Source organism: Gambusia affinis, linkage group LG06 (assembly GCF_019740435.1).
Source record: "Gambusia affinis linkage group LG06, SWU_Gaff_1.0, whole genome shotgun sequence".
Classification (NCBI taxonomy): Eukaryota; Metazoa; Chordata; class Actinopteri; order Cyprinodontiformes; family Poeciliidae; genus Gambusia; species Gambusia affinis.
Window position 1 is genome coordinate 25244025 of NC_057873.1, and position 14624 is coordinate 25258648.

At 40.3% G+C, this 14624-nt stretch overlaps 1 protein-coding gene across 5 annotated transcripts in view; it reads right to left on the minus strand.

Moving 5' to 3' along the window:
* The window catches only part of zgc:77784 (uncharacterized protein LOC402947 homolog), a 90508-nt gene extending 76497 nt beyond the window's left edge, over positions 1-14011 (minus strand). For 4 of the 5 annotated variants that reach the window (XM_044119085.1, XM_044119084.1, XM_044119082.1 and 1 more), the window contains exon 1: positions 13426-14011. In XM_044119085.1, coding sequence (XP_043975020.1) covers positions 13426-13480 — 55 coding nt within the window. In that variant the 5' untranslated portion in view covers positions 13481-14011. The remainder of the gene's footprint in view (positions 1-13425) is intronic. The other variant, XM_044119081.1, reaches the window with a different exon arrangement.
* Between the last annotated feature and the right edge of the window lie 613 nt (positions 14012-14624).

The window sequence follows — 14624 nt, forward strand, 5'->3', positions numbered from 1 at the left end:
ATTCTTAGCATTTTAATAGGAGCTGAAAAGAAGCAAAAGAGGCAGAGGGAAATAGATAAGTCCTGTATCCAACTCCCCGGAGATCCATTACTATTTTTGCTTGGCTCTCGGCGAAAGGCGCTCTGCTACGAGACCTGAGGTAAGCTCTTAGAGCACGACCAAATGTCTCCAACATTGTGTTACAGTCAGAAAAAAAATGAATAATTCAAAACGCCGCTGCTTTTAGGTCGCTTCTGAGGAGCAGATGGCCTCTCTTTCTCTCTCTGTCACTTTTTTTCTGTTTGGAAAAAAAAAAAAGAAACAAAATGGTCACTGTACCAGTGATTTATTAAGCTGCTCTGTCTGTGGCATTAAAGTCGGCGCATGATCCAGACTGCATGAAAATCCCCCCATTATCATCGCAAAAGGAGCGGTGGAGAGCAACCTAATGATACACATGCTGCCATTAAATTAGACTTAAACCGGAGGAATCTGGAGAAATGTGCACTTTTGCTTAAAGCAGATCTAAGCCTTTTTTTAAAAAGATAAATAAATTGAGCGATTTGATCCAGGCAGACCGGCAGTCACCAGCGAGGCAGAAACCCGAGGTAAACATCTAAAGAGATATCTAAGTGCTCGCAGCTGACACTCCTGGGTCACAAAGCAGGACAGCTTGAAACAGCAGCGCGGGCCGCGGATGAATACTAATCGAGCCATTAAAATGTTCTATAGCACCTTCAGGGCCTCCTGGTGAAAAAACACACCATGTTTAACAGGAGATGACGAGTCTAAATCGGCAATCTGAGAGATTATCTTCAGAGATATCATTATGGGATTTTAGCATACGTGGCTGTGACGCTGCTGCACTTGGCACATCTGAATATATAGATTTAGATTTGCAGGATGGTATGGAGCCCCGCTTACGTAGACTGCATCAAATATAGCTAAAAGGATGTCAAGATGGCCATCAAATGAGCCTCTCTAGCATTATAAAACATTAACACAAATTAAATTGCACAGCAAGAAAATGTACTAAAGAGGATTTTACAAAATCCCCATTCCATAAATGTCGCTAAAACAAAAGCTTTTCAAATGGCAAATTTAACTCACGTGCTTCAGACAGACAAAAACAGAAAAGTCAGGGTTTTTCTGCTACATCTTAATGAACAGAAAAACAAAATATATCAGATAGACATTGTAAGAAATCTCACAATTCAACTCCATTTTGACTCTTTGGGTCAAAATGTGATTCAATGTTGCTTTAAACACTTTGATATTGTTTTAGTAATAAGTAGTTTACAAATAATTCATTAGAGTACTTATTAATAATTTCATGAATTACTTATTTTAAAAAATGTCCTGCCTATAGAAACAACGATGAGGGTATACATTACATTATCAGATTACAGTCACAATTTTAAGCAGTAAAATATCTAAAAATAAAACAGTAGTGCACCAACACTTGTGCTCAACATAAAGTACCGCATTGAAATTGAAGTAAAGTGTATGTAAACGTCAATGATTATGGGTTTTCTTGTGAAAGCTGAGATAATTCACATCATCCTTAAGCATATTTGAACAATAATGCAGTAGGTGGTGGTATTGCACACAAAATAGCTGTTTGCCAACTGACAATAAACTCAAGAAGAAGAAGACGACAACGATGGCTTCACATGGAAATGTGGCTTGGCTCTGGAAAGTGTTGCTCACCATCCTGCGAGCCCATTGGCCAGAGGACACAAATGATTCACAGGGTCTTCCAAATCAATGTTGTAATGCACTGATGAATCGATATTTTTACTCACCTCTAGTTCTTAGTAAAGGAAATACCAATCGAAAAGTTACACCACACATTTCTCTGATGATAAAAAATGCAGTAGATGCCACAAAACACTTAATCCTCAGTCAATCAGCAGGAACAACCAACCAAAACACACCCATAGCTACAATGAAAAACGTGGATAGGCAATCAAGGACTTGTTATTAAGACGTTCTTATCTAAGCAGCATCTTCCCTTCAACACGTTCACATCCTCTAACGTACTAAATGCAATGTCACCCAACCTGTACGAAGCTAGCATGTTCAGTTGTGCAAGCACTTTTGCTTTTCTAATGTCGATTACATGACGTGAGGAGTACTAGAACGCAGCAGAGCACACATTAATGAAATATTCATCCTGGTTGTCTAAACCTTCCACACAAGAACTTTTTGGGTGGTTTTTTTCTTTTTTCTAAAATGGGTTGTCAGTTTTTGAAAAGTTACCTCAGTCATTTCGAAAAAGGTACGAAGCAAGAGTGTGCAAACACACACACACAAACCTTTTCCTCCATGCGGCACATGAATGTCACTCCAATTTTTGTAATGTTGACTCAATGGAGCCTGTGTGCTCGACTGCAGCCGACAGAGCACACTGGAACGGGACAGGATGAAATATTCATACCGCTTTTCTAGACCTTCCCAATGTAACTGGAGCAAATGGGTCACTTCAGCCAATACAAAGCGTCATTTCACAGATATGGTGACACTCGGAAAAATGTACTTCCTGCACATTTAGGGGAGGATTGGAGGAGGAGGGATTAAAAAAATAAAAAAAAGCATTTTGGGTCACTATGAATCATGAGGCGAACACAGTTTGGCTGCCGTGTCGGAGTCAATGACAGCACAGCTCAGGGATGCTCCCGAGGGCTCAGTTTTAAATTTTAGATCTTTATGCCAAGTCCGAGAGGTCGTTTCCTCCCACCGACATTCTCCAAAGTCATGCAGCACTTTCTGAGCTGCAGCTCTTTTCCAACTCACTGCGACTGGAAATATCCGTCACGACAAAACGTGGCACATCTCTTCCAGTAAAATGAGTTAAAACGTTCCGGTTCCTCCCTGTGTACGTCTCTTGAGGGAGATGTTCTAGATCGGCAAACATTTTAATGAGACAGTTGCCTGGCATTTATGCAAAGTGGTTAACACTGTTATTCTAAGAACAGAGGCGGTACATGAGCAAGTACACAGAGTGACCCTGACTACAGACGCAATCCTAAAAAAAAAAAAAAAAAATTGTAATTGTTTAGACAATCAGATATTGGTGGGTGGTTTTTAAAAACCATTGCCAATTTTCATGTGAAAAGGCTTGCAGAGAGTTTTGGTATGCATTATTTTTAACAGTGCTTATCAAAGGAAAGGTGTTTTTCCTCCTGTGCCTCTCACAGTGAAACAGAAGGTCTTTGAACTCGTTGTCAGTGTTGGTTTGACCTGCTTTGGTGTCTGCTCAAAAAACAAATCGTGTCTAGTAAAGCTAAACAAACTCTAGTTATTAAATCACGTTATGTTAATAGCAGAGATCTAAGTTTAGCTGCTTGGCAAAGCAACTTTTTCTAAGTTTTGGCCACACATAAATAGAAGGAATCACATTGAAAAATGCATAAAGTTGAATGATCAGCAATGGATATAAACAGAGGAAACATTGAAACATTAGTTCAACTCAACAAACTGCTTTCCATTGAAACGTCATCAGCAGGAGAAAGACGCAGCTTTACTGAATGCCATAGCTACTGTGTTGAATCCCAGGGTGCATTCACACCAGCCCTGTTTAGTCCACTTTAGTCAAACTCTAGTCCGTTTTTCTAGAAAGTCGGATTCGTTTGGGGAAGTGTGAATGCGCAATCCGACTCTGGTCCGTCTAAAAACCTGCGGCTCGGTTCGATTATAGTGAACTCTGGCACACTTCGAATGCAAATGTGGATGCAAGTGGACAGAGGACCGCTCCAAAAGCAGGAAGTGAACAATCATGAAGGGTATTCTGGGTAAATGCAACCAAGACAAACGCAATATGAGTCTGTAACGCTGCCAAAGTCAAAAGAGAAATCCTACAACGGCTAAAATCTGATGCCACTCCATTGTTGTTTACATTTTCTGAAGGAGGAAGTTGAGCACATGTCTTCTTCAGAGATTCTGTGTGTAGTTTGGTAGGTTTCTGCTGCAATATTCAGCGGTGTGTGTGTGTGGGCAAACACTGAGGAGTCCTTGTTGATTTCAGTCAGCTTGAATAGCAGATATATTACCATGTCTAATTTATTTTTCTGATTCAATTATCTCTGAGGAGCTGAAGGACACCATAAGCATCCTGTGGAAAAAATAAATAAATCAAAAGCTACTTTAACGGCTGTGAAAATGCAAAAGCAGTCTGATGTATGAGAGAGAACTTTTTTTCTTACTCTGTAATCATGAATGACTCAATAGACATTTACTACGAATGCAGCGATCATTACTATAGGCGCAATGGGGTGCATTGTAAAGAGAGCAGAAGAAGAAGAAGAAGGGGGGAGGAGGGGAGGAAGAAAAAAACAGGAATTGCAAACAGCTTCAAGCTGACCAAAAGTGACAATCAACAACCTGCTCCCTGTGAAATGTGTGCAATCAGTGAGCAGTCCACGCCACTTTGCACTCGGCAGAAACACATTTTCTTTGTGAGAGGGAATATTTTCACAGTAATATTCGGTTCATGACAGGATGATTGTGGTGCTGCACCTGAAAGCACCTTTCAGCTAAAAAAGAAACTCCGTCCACCCTGCAAGTGTCACGGGCGGCGATGGAGATCTCCGCGAAGGTGTGTGTTTAGTCGGATCATGAGCACGGCCCATTAGAGCCCGCGCCGGCCCTCCTCGGAGATATCCGAGGGCAAATGGGAATTTGGAGTTTGACTTTGTTTTGTCTGGGGGGACAAAAAATACAAAATTTAATCTGTGCATTCTGCTGTGAAATGATTATTTTTTATTTTTTTAAGTTTACAAGAGATGAACAGGCAGGGAAGGACGTTGATGGAATACGACTCCTAAAGTGCCACTTAAAGGGCATACATTATAAATTTTACAACTTTTTCCAATTGCCGTCAGGCTTTCTTGCTTTTTGTTCTCATATTTATTTGTATGAATAGAAGTGATAAATATGTCGAAATGTAGGAGGGAAGATATGTGAGCCGAGAGTCAGAGAGTTCAGTTTGGAGAAATAAACAACACACCGTCCACCCAAAACCACGTAATGGCTGCAAAGTCTGCGGCTTGAATTTGAGTTCATTAGATATACAGTGACTTAGGAAGTCAGGAGAAGAAACGTTTTCAGAGATTAATAGTTTGGAGTCCTAATAAATGTATTTGTGATAATCCACAGGTTGTGCAAACCTCACATTTCTCCACATAATCAGCCTGTTTTGCTGATGTATGAGACCATCGTCTTAGACATTATACTCAAACTCTGTAAGACTGATCAGTTCCTGATTTTATTGGTTTTTGTTTTTAAGATCATGCTTGGAGTTTTGGACAAAAAGATGTATTTCATATACATCAGACAAAAATAATTTTGTTTTTTGCTTCTTCTGACGACTAAGGTGTTTTTGGACAATATTCTAGCACCTTGCCAAGCGCCTTTTGGGGGGGGGGGGGTCTGTATGGCAGCTCTAACATAAAAACTTTTTAAATGGAGTGTGTTATCAATAGCTAACCTTCTGGATGGTTCTGCCATCTTCACCTAGGAACAATGGAGCTCTGTGTTCTTGGCCATCTCTCTGATTAAGGTCCTTCATCAAACTCAGTTTGATTGATTAGCCAGACCTAAAGAGGGTCCTAATGGTTCCCAACTTCTTCAATTTTTAATAGTACAGACAGCAGCATGTTGTTGGATCCATTTGCGCTGTAATTTAGGTGATTGCAAAGGTTGTGAATACTTGAGTATAAATTTCTTATAAACTTATAAAAATGTCTAAAACATGTCTTCCTTCTCAATGTGTGGCTCCTATGAGTGAAGTTTTAAAATTTGATATTAGAGTAAGTCTGCGACATTTTTTTTTTTTAAATGAAGGGGTGTGAATACTTTTGATTGTAACTTCCTCTATGTTTTTAAGAGAGACATCGCTCTAAAAGTTTTTCTATTGTCAAAAAATGTATTTTAAAGCTTCTTGTCTCCTTCGAAAAACAATAAAAAGACTAACTATTGTTTATTTCTGTTCAAATTTTGCAACATTTGTGAGCTTTATGACTGTAAGGTATGATTTAGGACATTTTCACTGAACTCTCCTGAATTTCAAAAGATTCAGCATAAGAGTGACTATTTTAACTAAACTGGGAGCTTCGCCGTTAAAAGACATCCATTAAACCGTGGCCTTGCATTAAACTCTCAAGTACAGAAGTCCTTGTTAAGCTCCTGCAGACAAAAGACACTTCGTTTCTGCGCTGTTCTGTCAGCGAGGACGAGTCCATGAAGAGCTTTTACACAGGATAACATCCAGGAGCAAAACAGAGACATGATGAGCCATAAGAGTGAATGGCAGCAAACCTTGAGCTGCCAAACAGACCAAAAGAGTTTGATGAATGAGGATGCGCCCCACTCTCCGCACTCTCAAGGCCATCTGGAGAGAAAACGAGCATGTTGGAGTGGGAAGTGCTTCTAAAATACAAATACACTAAGCTCTACAGTCATTTTCATTCCAGGGAGGAATAAAAAACCAACAAAACAAAAAAAATCCACTGACTTAATTTTCTTTTGTGCACTTCTAAATAATATAAAAACACCAGCTACCAATATTCATTCTCAAATATTTGGCACATTGTGTAGTTTTCTTCCCATTCTTTTAAGGCAACTCTGAGAGTCTCGCAACAACAAGGCAAAAGCAAATTCAAATGATTAAACAGCAAATTATTGGAAAGTCAAAAATAAGTTGTAAAACAACCTGCGAATTGAAATTTGCTAAAACAGAAGCTAGAAAACCGCTGTGCATTTTATGCTCTATATTTTTTGCTATGCGCCCCAAAAGAAGGTCAAATTAAATCCAAGAAATTCCCACAATCTGTGAAATAAAATCATAGGATATTGGTACATAATGGGGTCTTGGACATTGATCAGAGATTTTCTTCTCTTACAAAATGGAGCAGCATCAATGGGTGACTCTGCGGAGGAGTCTGCAGGTTCTGCATTGTCCGGAGAAGCCGGTTGGTCTGAGGTACAGCATGTAATCACAGCGTCATTCTCTAGACTTCTTTCCTCTTTTGATCCATTTGAAAGTCCATTTTCTTTCAAACATAAAAGACCCACACACCTTAAGATGCAACCTACACAAGAGTACGTGACATGAATCAAAGTAACGTTCTGCACCGGCCAGTCAGTGGATGAGACTTGTGCATCTAGAAGTACTCCCTTTTTTATTTATCGTCCTCTGGTTTAGGTGAACCAAATGCTGGAAGTGGACAACAATGTATGGATGAATCAAACCAAAGAAGCATGCATGTAACAAGACTGGCGAGACAAGAGACGCATGGTCACATGGGGAGGCAGGAGGAGTTAGAAGCTCTGACAGAAACAGGGTCAGATGAAACTTCACAAAAAGTTTTGCACAAAAGTGAAAAGTGCCCAACAATTTATGAAAAGACAAGATAACTTAGCAGAAGTGGTAGACCACAACACGAAAAGGACAAAATTTACTTGTTATGAGGAACTAGAGGCTATTCTTCAACACCACCATAGCCAAGGAGAAGAATACATGATTTAAAAGGTCTGGTTAGTTTGACAAACTGTATTGTGACAGCAAATTGGAACAGGTAGAATGTCAATAAAACCGACTCCCCAATCGTGACGATTCTACCAGACAGATATGAAAACGACCAAAGATTTCTTAAAGGATGAGGCTGCCAACATTGGATTGGATCCAATGTCCCAAACACTGGATCCAATCTAGAACATGTCATTGACACAAAGCAATAAAGAAGAAGTTCAGATCACCCATGAACAACATTAGAGTGTGTGCAGAAAGATATTGTCTTGCTAATAACAGCAGCTTTTAATAATAATAACAAAAATTTGTATAATCCAGATAAGTTAGCAAACAATCAAGCGAAATGCCACCTTCACTGTGCGACCTGCACGGTTTGACTGAACTAAGTTTTAATTTTTATTTTATTTTTCAAGTCTAAATAAAAATGGAAACAGATACCAGAATGGCAAAGAGACTGAACCATCCATGCTCTTCAATCTACAAAATCTAGTTGTAAATGTAATTTATTCATATTTGATCTCCCAAATCCTTCCTATCATCTGTCCTGTCCTTCTTTCTTTCTTTATTTCTTTCTTTCAGACGGTGGTTTATGTTGGTTAATTATTTAAAGCTTGAGCGATGTATTTTATTCACAGACAACTTTGTGAAAAATTATCTTGAAATAATATTGATTCAAAAAATATACAGAAACTCTGACAGCACAAGCAGTTCTTGATGTCCCAGTGGCGGGAAGGAGGAATTAGCAAATAAAAACCTCCGCATTTAACAATTAAAATTTTTTACACTTTTATCAAAACATGCCACTTGAATTACCTGTCGGTTCATCGCTCCAAATTATCGTTCTGTCTTCTACTGTTTGCTTAAAGTGATGATTTCTGCACACTTTAAAAGGCTTCAGGTGTCAAAATATACCACGATCTTCAAAGGTTTCATCATATCACTCCTTTGTCTTAGTTTTGCTTTTGTTGAAATGCCAAAGAAGTACGACTGTAACTTGAGTTTTCTCTGCTTGTTTGCAGTGTACAGCACCATTCCCTCCCCCACCTGTTGCTTTGCACTGTGTAACAGCTAGCTAAAGCAAGGCTGCTATACTTTGTCCTTTTTAAACAGTTGTATAAATACTGTAATACAATGATACGTGTACTAAAATGTACCATTCTCGTGCCAAAGATGTGCTTGCCTAGCTTTGCAGGTTCTTCCCTTCTCTTTCAAATTGTGTTGGAAGAATCTGTAGTAAAAGTATTTATAGCTAACTTTGAGCTCATTACGTCCGTTGTGATGATTAAATGCTCGGACAGTAATAATTGAATCTCATCTGTAAGAATTCCCGTATTTATTCAGGGGGGAAAAAAAAAAGAAGAAGAATTTCGGGGAAAAAGTGGCATCTCAGCTGAATAAAAGCCCATTAGCGTCTCCGCTACACACTGATAGACAAGTTATCGCATTGGTCCTAATTGCAAAACTCTGACACACGCCCACATGTTTGCTTGCGGCGTCTCTTCGCGTCTGCCTCATTGAACACTCAGCATAAGTAGGCTAAGAGCTACGAGGGAGATCGAGATCACGTCTTCCAGACCCGTTTTGATTCAGGCCATTCTCCGGCTCCTAGCTGAGGCATTACATAACGAGGGGCAGGAGCAAGGGATTGTGGGAGCGTTTCATTAATTAGTATTTACAAATATTAACCCCCGTCTCCTCCCTGGAGGGTCGGAGCGCACTCCGTCACGCTAATGCGTGAAAACATGAGAGCCGCGAGAAGAGAGAGAGTTTTTTTTCGTTGTTGTTTTGTTTCAGATCTCTTCGCCTTTCAGCGACTGCCAGGATCAGGGTAAGCCAGAAACAAGAACATAGACCCGTCTGAGCTCAGCTTCTTATCTGAAAGGGGGGAAAAAAAACCCAGCAACAACAACAACAACTTAGAGAAAGCTCAAAGTCCAACTTTACACGCAAGTGAAACGAGGAGCAGAAGGCTGGCAGCGCGCCTGTGGGGATGGTGGCTGTCTGCTGAGATTTCTCCACGTCTTTTTCAATTTCAGCTCATTTACATATTTGAAAAGGCCAAAAAAAAATATTCAAAGACTTCTCGTGACATTGCCAAGTAATCTCCGCGGGGAAGAGAGGAAAAGGGGCATTAATTTGAAGCAGCAAACTTCATTTTTAAAAGGAGGGAGAAAGCTAAGTTTGATTCATTCTGGCATCAGTCCCTAGTTGTTTAAACGTAGCCGTCCTCCTCGTCTATCATCTCATCTTCTAAATGAAATCATCGGCCCACTGTACCAGAAAGTGGGGGGTTGGGAGTTAAGCCTACGTCTACATACGGGGTAACGTGACTCAACGATGAGGCACACTGGACGACTACTCAGAATTGTCTGAGGTTTTTCAAAAAGCGGAGCTGTGCATTCAGCAAGTCACCACCAGCTTCGATTAGTTCCTCATCCACTGAATCTGAATAGCTCAAACAAAATCACACTTCAATTAGAATTAAATGAGATTTGGTATTTGTGGAAAAAATAGCTGAGCTGCCGTGTTGATTTACACCCAATAAATGCTTGTTGTTTTCCCCACAATCACAAAGCCCTTTTTATTTTTTATTGGAAAACTCTTTGGGGTGAAACATCTAGAGACTCGTGCAGAGCAGGCTGACTGGCAGAACGCTAAAACATAAACAAAGTCTCGTCTTGTTACGCCGGATAATATCTGCCACCGTCTCCTCTGCTTCCCGACAGAGGTCTCGAAGTCGGCATGAATCCTCTCCGTTCAAGTGCTCCGTGCAAATTACACACATTACGGACGAGAACGAGCGCAGCCACAGAGGTAATTGCCACTCCAGATTAATGGATGTAGGCAGAAGGCAAAGGGTGTTAAAAGTGGCTTTAATGTTAGGAGATAAAGCAGGTTTAACCCTGAGAGTGATGGACAACAGCAACACACCTCTGAACCTGCTCGGCTGGCGGAGGATTACCGGCCACTTTATTGTTATCAGGTACACCGATGCTAGAAGCACGTTAATCCTTTATGATGTAGATTTGACAATGTCTAGATTTTAGCTGGGGAAATAAAAATAAATAAATAAAAAAACTCCACGTTTGGGCCATGACAGCATCCCACTTTGGGATTTTGAGATAATTTGAGCTTTACGACATTATCCTGCTCAAGGTAGGCAATGGAAGATGGTGGTCGGTCACCATAAAGTATGGCGGGGTGATGTCTCGATTTTATCAATCAATCGAATCTTCTTGTTGTTGAAGGTAGCTTCTTTTTTTAAATCTGGATTTTCACAGGTGCACTTCTTGGGTTTCCAGAGCGACATTAACCCACCCAAGATCTACCATCCTGTGTTTTACAACTTGTTTTTATTTCGACTTTGGATTCACGTCAACTCACAGGCGAAGAGACAGGTTTTTAACATATGTTTGGGTATTTGTATCTTCTTAGGGGGAAAAAGACAAAGAAAAATGAGATATTAAAATTAGAAATAGGATTTAGTATAAAAAAGTCTGATTTTATTTTTAAGCACTAGCATGGACAACATAGCCGATCACATTTAAACGATGCAGAATTGCTCGCCATGTTGTGATTACAGGGAGGATATTCTGCATAACCTGGTTGTAACAAGCGGTTAACTGAGCTGTAGTTGTCCTTCTATCTATCTTCTCATTTCATCCTGCTTGTTCTTTTTCTTCCACACATCAGATTTTTACTGGATATATTCTCTTGCTTTGGACCAGTTTCTGTAAATACAATTGACACTTGAGCATTGGACCTTCAGATTCTGAAATGCTCAGAGCTGCCTGTCTGCATCGTTTTTCAGCAAGTTGTTTTCACACCATCCAGGTGCCTTAAAAGCACTGAGTTGCTGTCATGTGACTGGTGTAGTCAGAGCTATGTGATTCAAATAAAGACAAAAATATGTTTTAAGGCGCTGTTTAATTAGCTGGGCTATCTGCTCTGGTAGAGTCTGCTTTCAGCTGCTTCATAAACAGTGTGACCCAACAGGAGTAAAAACACACAACATTAGTTTTATAGTTCTGTGTTTCCTGATCCTTAGATATATTTAAACGGCTCAATACCAACCAGCCTGTGCACATCCTATATGGCGTAGATGCCAGTGATTTAAAGAAACTTTCACTTTAGTAAAAGGTCAAAAATCTGTATGACGAATAAACAGATAACTGCAGTGTTTGACTCACCAACCAGAGCGGGTCCTGTACCACAAAAAAACCCAAAAAGACACCTCCCTTATATATTAGTTGCACCCTGAACAAGTCCTCTATTTCTGCTTAGCATGTAAATCAGCATGTATAGTTGCTTATTTTAACTGGTTATTATAGATTTTGTCCAATCTTCTCCTTAACGGGGCAGCATTATGTATTTTCCAGCCACATGTCAATTTAAAGCACAATCAAGTAACCGTGTTGGCTTCCGTTGTTATAAAAGTGCAATACATATCAAATATGACTTTCAAAAATTTTACTTTGCGGTTTTAACGTCTTGAAATTGACCTCTGTCTCTTTAAGAAGCTCCTGCTCTTTCCCACACTCTCCCTTCAGTGCCTATCCGATATCCTGTTTTACTCCATAAGAATGTTGTTATCCTACAACAACATTCTTATGAAGGTTTGACTGAGACGTAGTTTGTATGCAAAGCTCAACAGTTGCAAAGTTTCACCATGCTAACTGCTGCCACTAGTCTGAAGGAACTGAATGGGGAAGTCGCACAGGGAGAGGTGCTCTGTGAGACTGGAGCTCCAAGGAGGAGCTTTATGAAAATAGGCGGGGCTTTATGGTATAAAGCGTTTAAGTCCCTCCCACTCTGCCCCCCGAATGGTTGCTGTGGGAGATTCAAGGATTTTCTCAAACATGTATGACAGAATCAAAACACTGATAAAGAAATAACATTGTTTACATGTTATAAAGCTCATAATATCCACTTAGCGCAAATATTACAAGCTAGTATTAGAAGGTAAATTAAAGGGTTTTTTTTTAAACAAAGCCTTCTTTCTGCCAGCTGCCCAGCAGTGTGCAGCAACATTTTGTGAAGTGGCAGGACTCCTTTGAAAACTCTGATCTCTAGCACATTCGCCGGCATTTCTATAAAACGGCTTAAAAACGTAGGAATGCTCCGACTGGGAATTTTGTACAAACCAACTAATCCAGTTAAAGTGGTTTAAATACATTTTTCAATTGAAACCAAAACACAGTATTGTGCATAATTTGAGGACACACACACACACACACACACACACGCACGCAAACATAACAACTCCAGTCTTTTGGATTGTTTTTTTTTTTTTTTTTTCATTTTGCATTTGGATTAAGGCTTGGATTTTAAAGCTTGTATTAAAGCAATGGTTAAAACGTTTAATCTGCTAGTGGAAGGCAACCAGAAATGAGCTTTTAAATGCATTTTAATAGTGTATTTCCATACACTATCAAGAGGGTGGGGGAGAATTTCTTTACCTTTTTTTTTTTCTTTTTTTTTTGGTCAGTGCCACACACAATTTACGCACATCTGCACTGAGGGGAGAGCTAAACTGTTTCACTTTTCTTCTTTTTCTTCTTAAGGGCCAACTTCGCTGTTCAAAATGTTAATTTGCTTGGCATTCACCCGCTGCATTTCTGCATTATACAAATGCATTCATGTGTGACATTTTCCCTTTTTTCTGATCCGTTTGAGTGGGGAGGATGCGCTCAGCTCCCGCAGCTGTCAGGAGAGCGCGTTGGAAAAACGCTGCTAAACACAACATTTACATCCATCTGGAGAGACAGAAAACACGATAAGACATGTCACCCAGCCTGTACTATGAGGCGCGTCACGCCATATGGGCTGTGACTGCTCCTGTGTATGTGTGTGCGTGTGTATGAGAGAGGGAGACAGAGAAAGAAAATAGAGTATTTTCTGCATGAAATATTTACCTGAAGTGATGGTGACGATTGAAATAATCACAAGCAGGAAATTTTCAAAGTTCATCTCCACACTCTTCTGGATCCAGATCCCTGGGAGTCTTCAGTCATTGAAGTAACGAGTAGGTTTAAAAAGAGAAAAGGAACAAATCTGCAGACAGAGACTCAGCTGGAATATTTCAAGCGAGTAAAAAAAAAAACAACAACAAAAAAAAACCCGAAAAACTTTGATATCACTCACAGCAATCTAAGTCAGCTGCGGGGTCAACAGCAGCAGCAGCAGCAGAGGCAACATCGCTCCAGAGGAGCAACCTAATAACTAAACTCAGCAGCATCACTTATCCGCTCCCGCATGGCCACACACAAGCACCGACTTTCTTGTAGGGATGCTCCTCCTCTGCCGCTTCCGACAGCCAAAATAACATTGAGACTAATCTCTGATAGAGGTCCGGTTGTAAAAGAGAAGACAGGACCTCCTCCTCCTCCTCGTCCTCCCCCGAAACCCCGCTCTTTATACGCTCTGCTCCGGCCAGCTGCAGGTTGAGCGAACACGCTCCGAGGGGAGCAGCGCACTCCCAGCTATCCGCAACAAATCCGCCCCAACCTCCAGGACGGAGCGCTTTAAAGAGACAGACACAACGAGGCAGCTCCCAAAGACAGGGGTCCTCGCGACACAGGAGAACCGTGGATTTGGTTATCGCTTTTTATGCTGTTTGGGGAACCGCTTCATTTCAAAGGCAGAAGAGTTGTAGGCCTACATAAAAACAAAAAACATATTGCTATAAGAATGAAAAAAAAAAAAAAAGAATTGTTTTGCTCCTGAGGATGTTAAATCACAGCTCCTGGGATGTTGCTTGTGGCTCCATAACGTCACAAGAGACACGACTTCCGGTTTACATGGAAGTCTGACCTGGGATTGTCTTCGTTCTCATGTTGGGTGCATTCTGGTTGCAAGTTGGAAAACCAGAATGTTTTAACTTGTGATTATTTTTAATGCTAACTACAATGAGCACCTCGCTTTCTCTCTATGTTCTGCTTTATATACGAATAACGGCTTAATGCTACTGTGGCCTTATGCTAGGAGAAACAAAAAGCACTGAAAATAATGCCCTTCACACATTTGACACAACATAATACATAATACGTTGTGTATACCATACATTTAGATCACAGCTAAAGAGTTGATACTACTGTAGCTGCATTTCTATTAC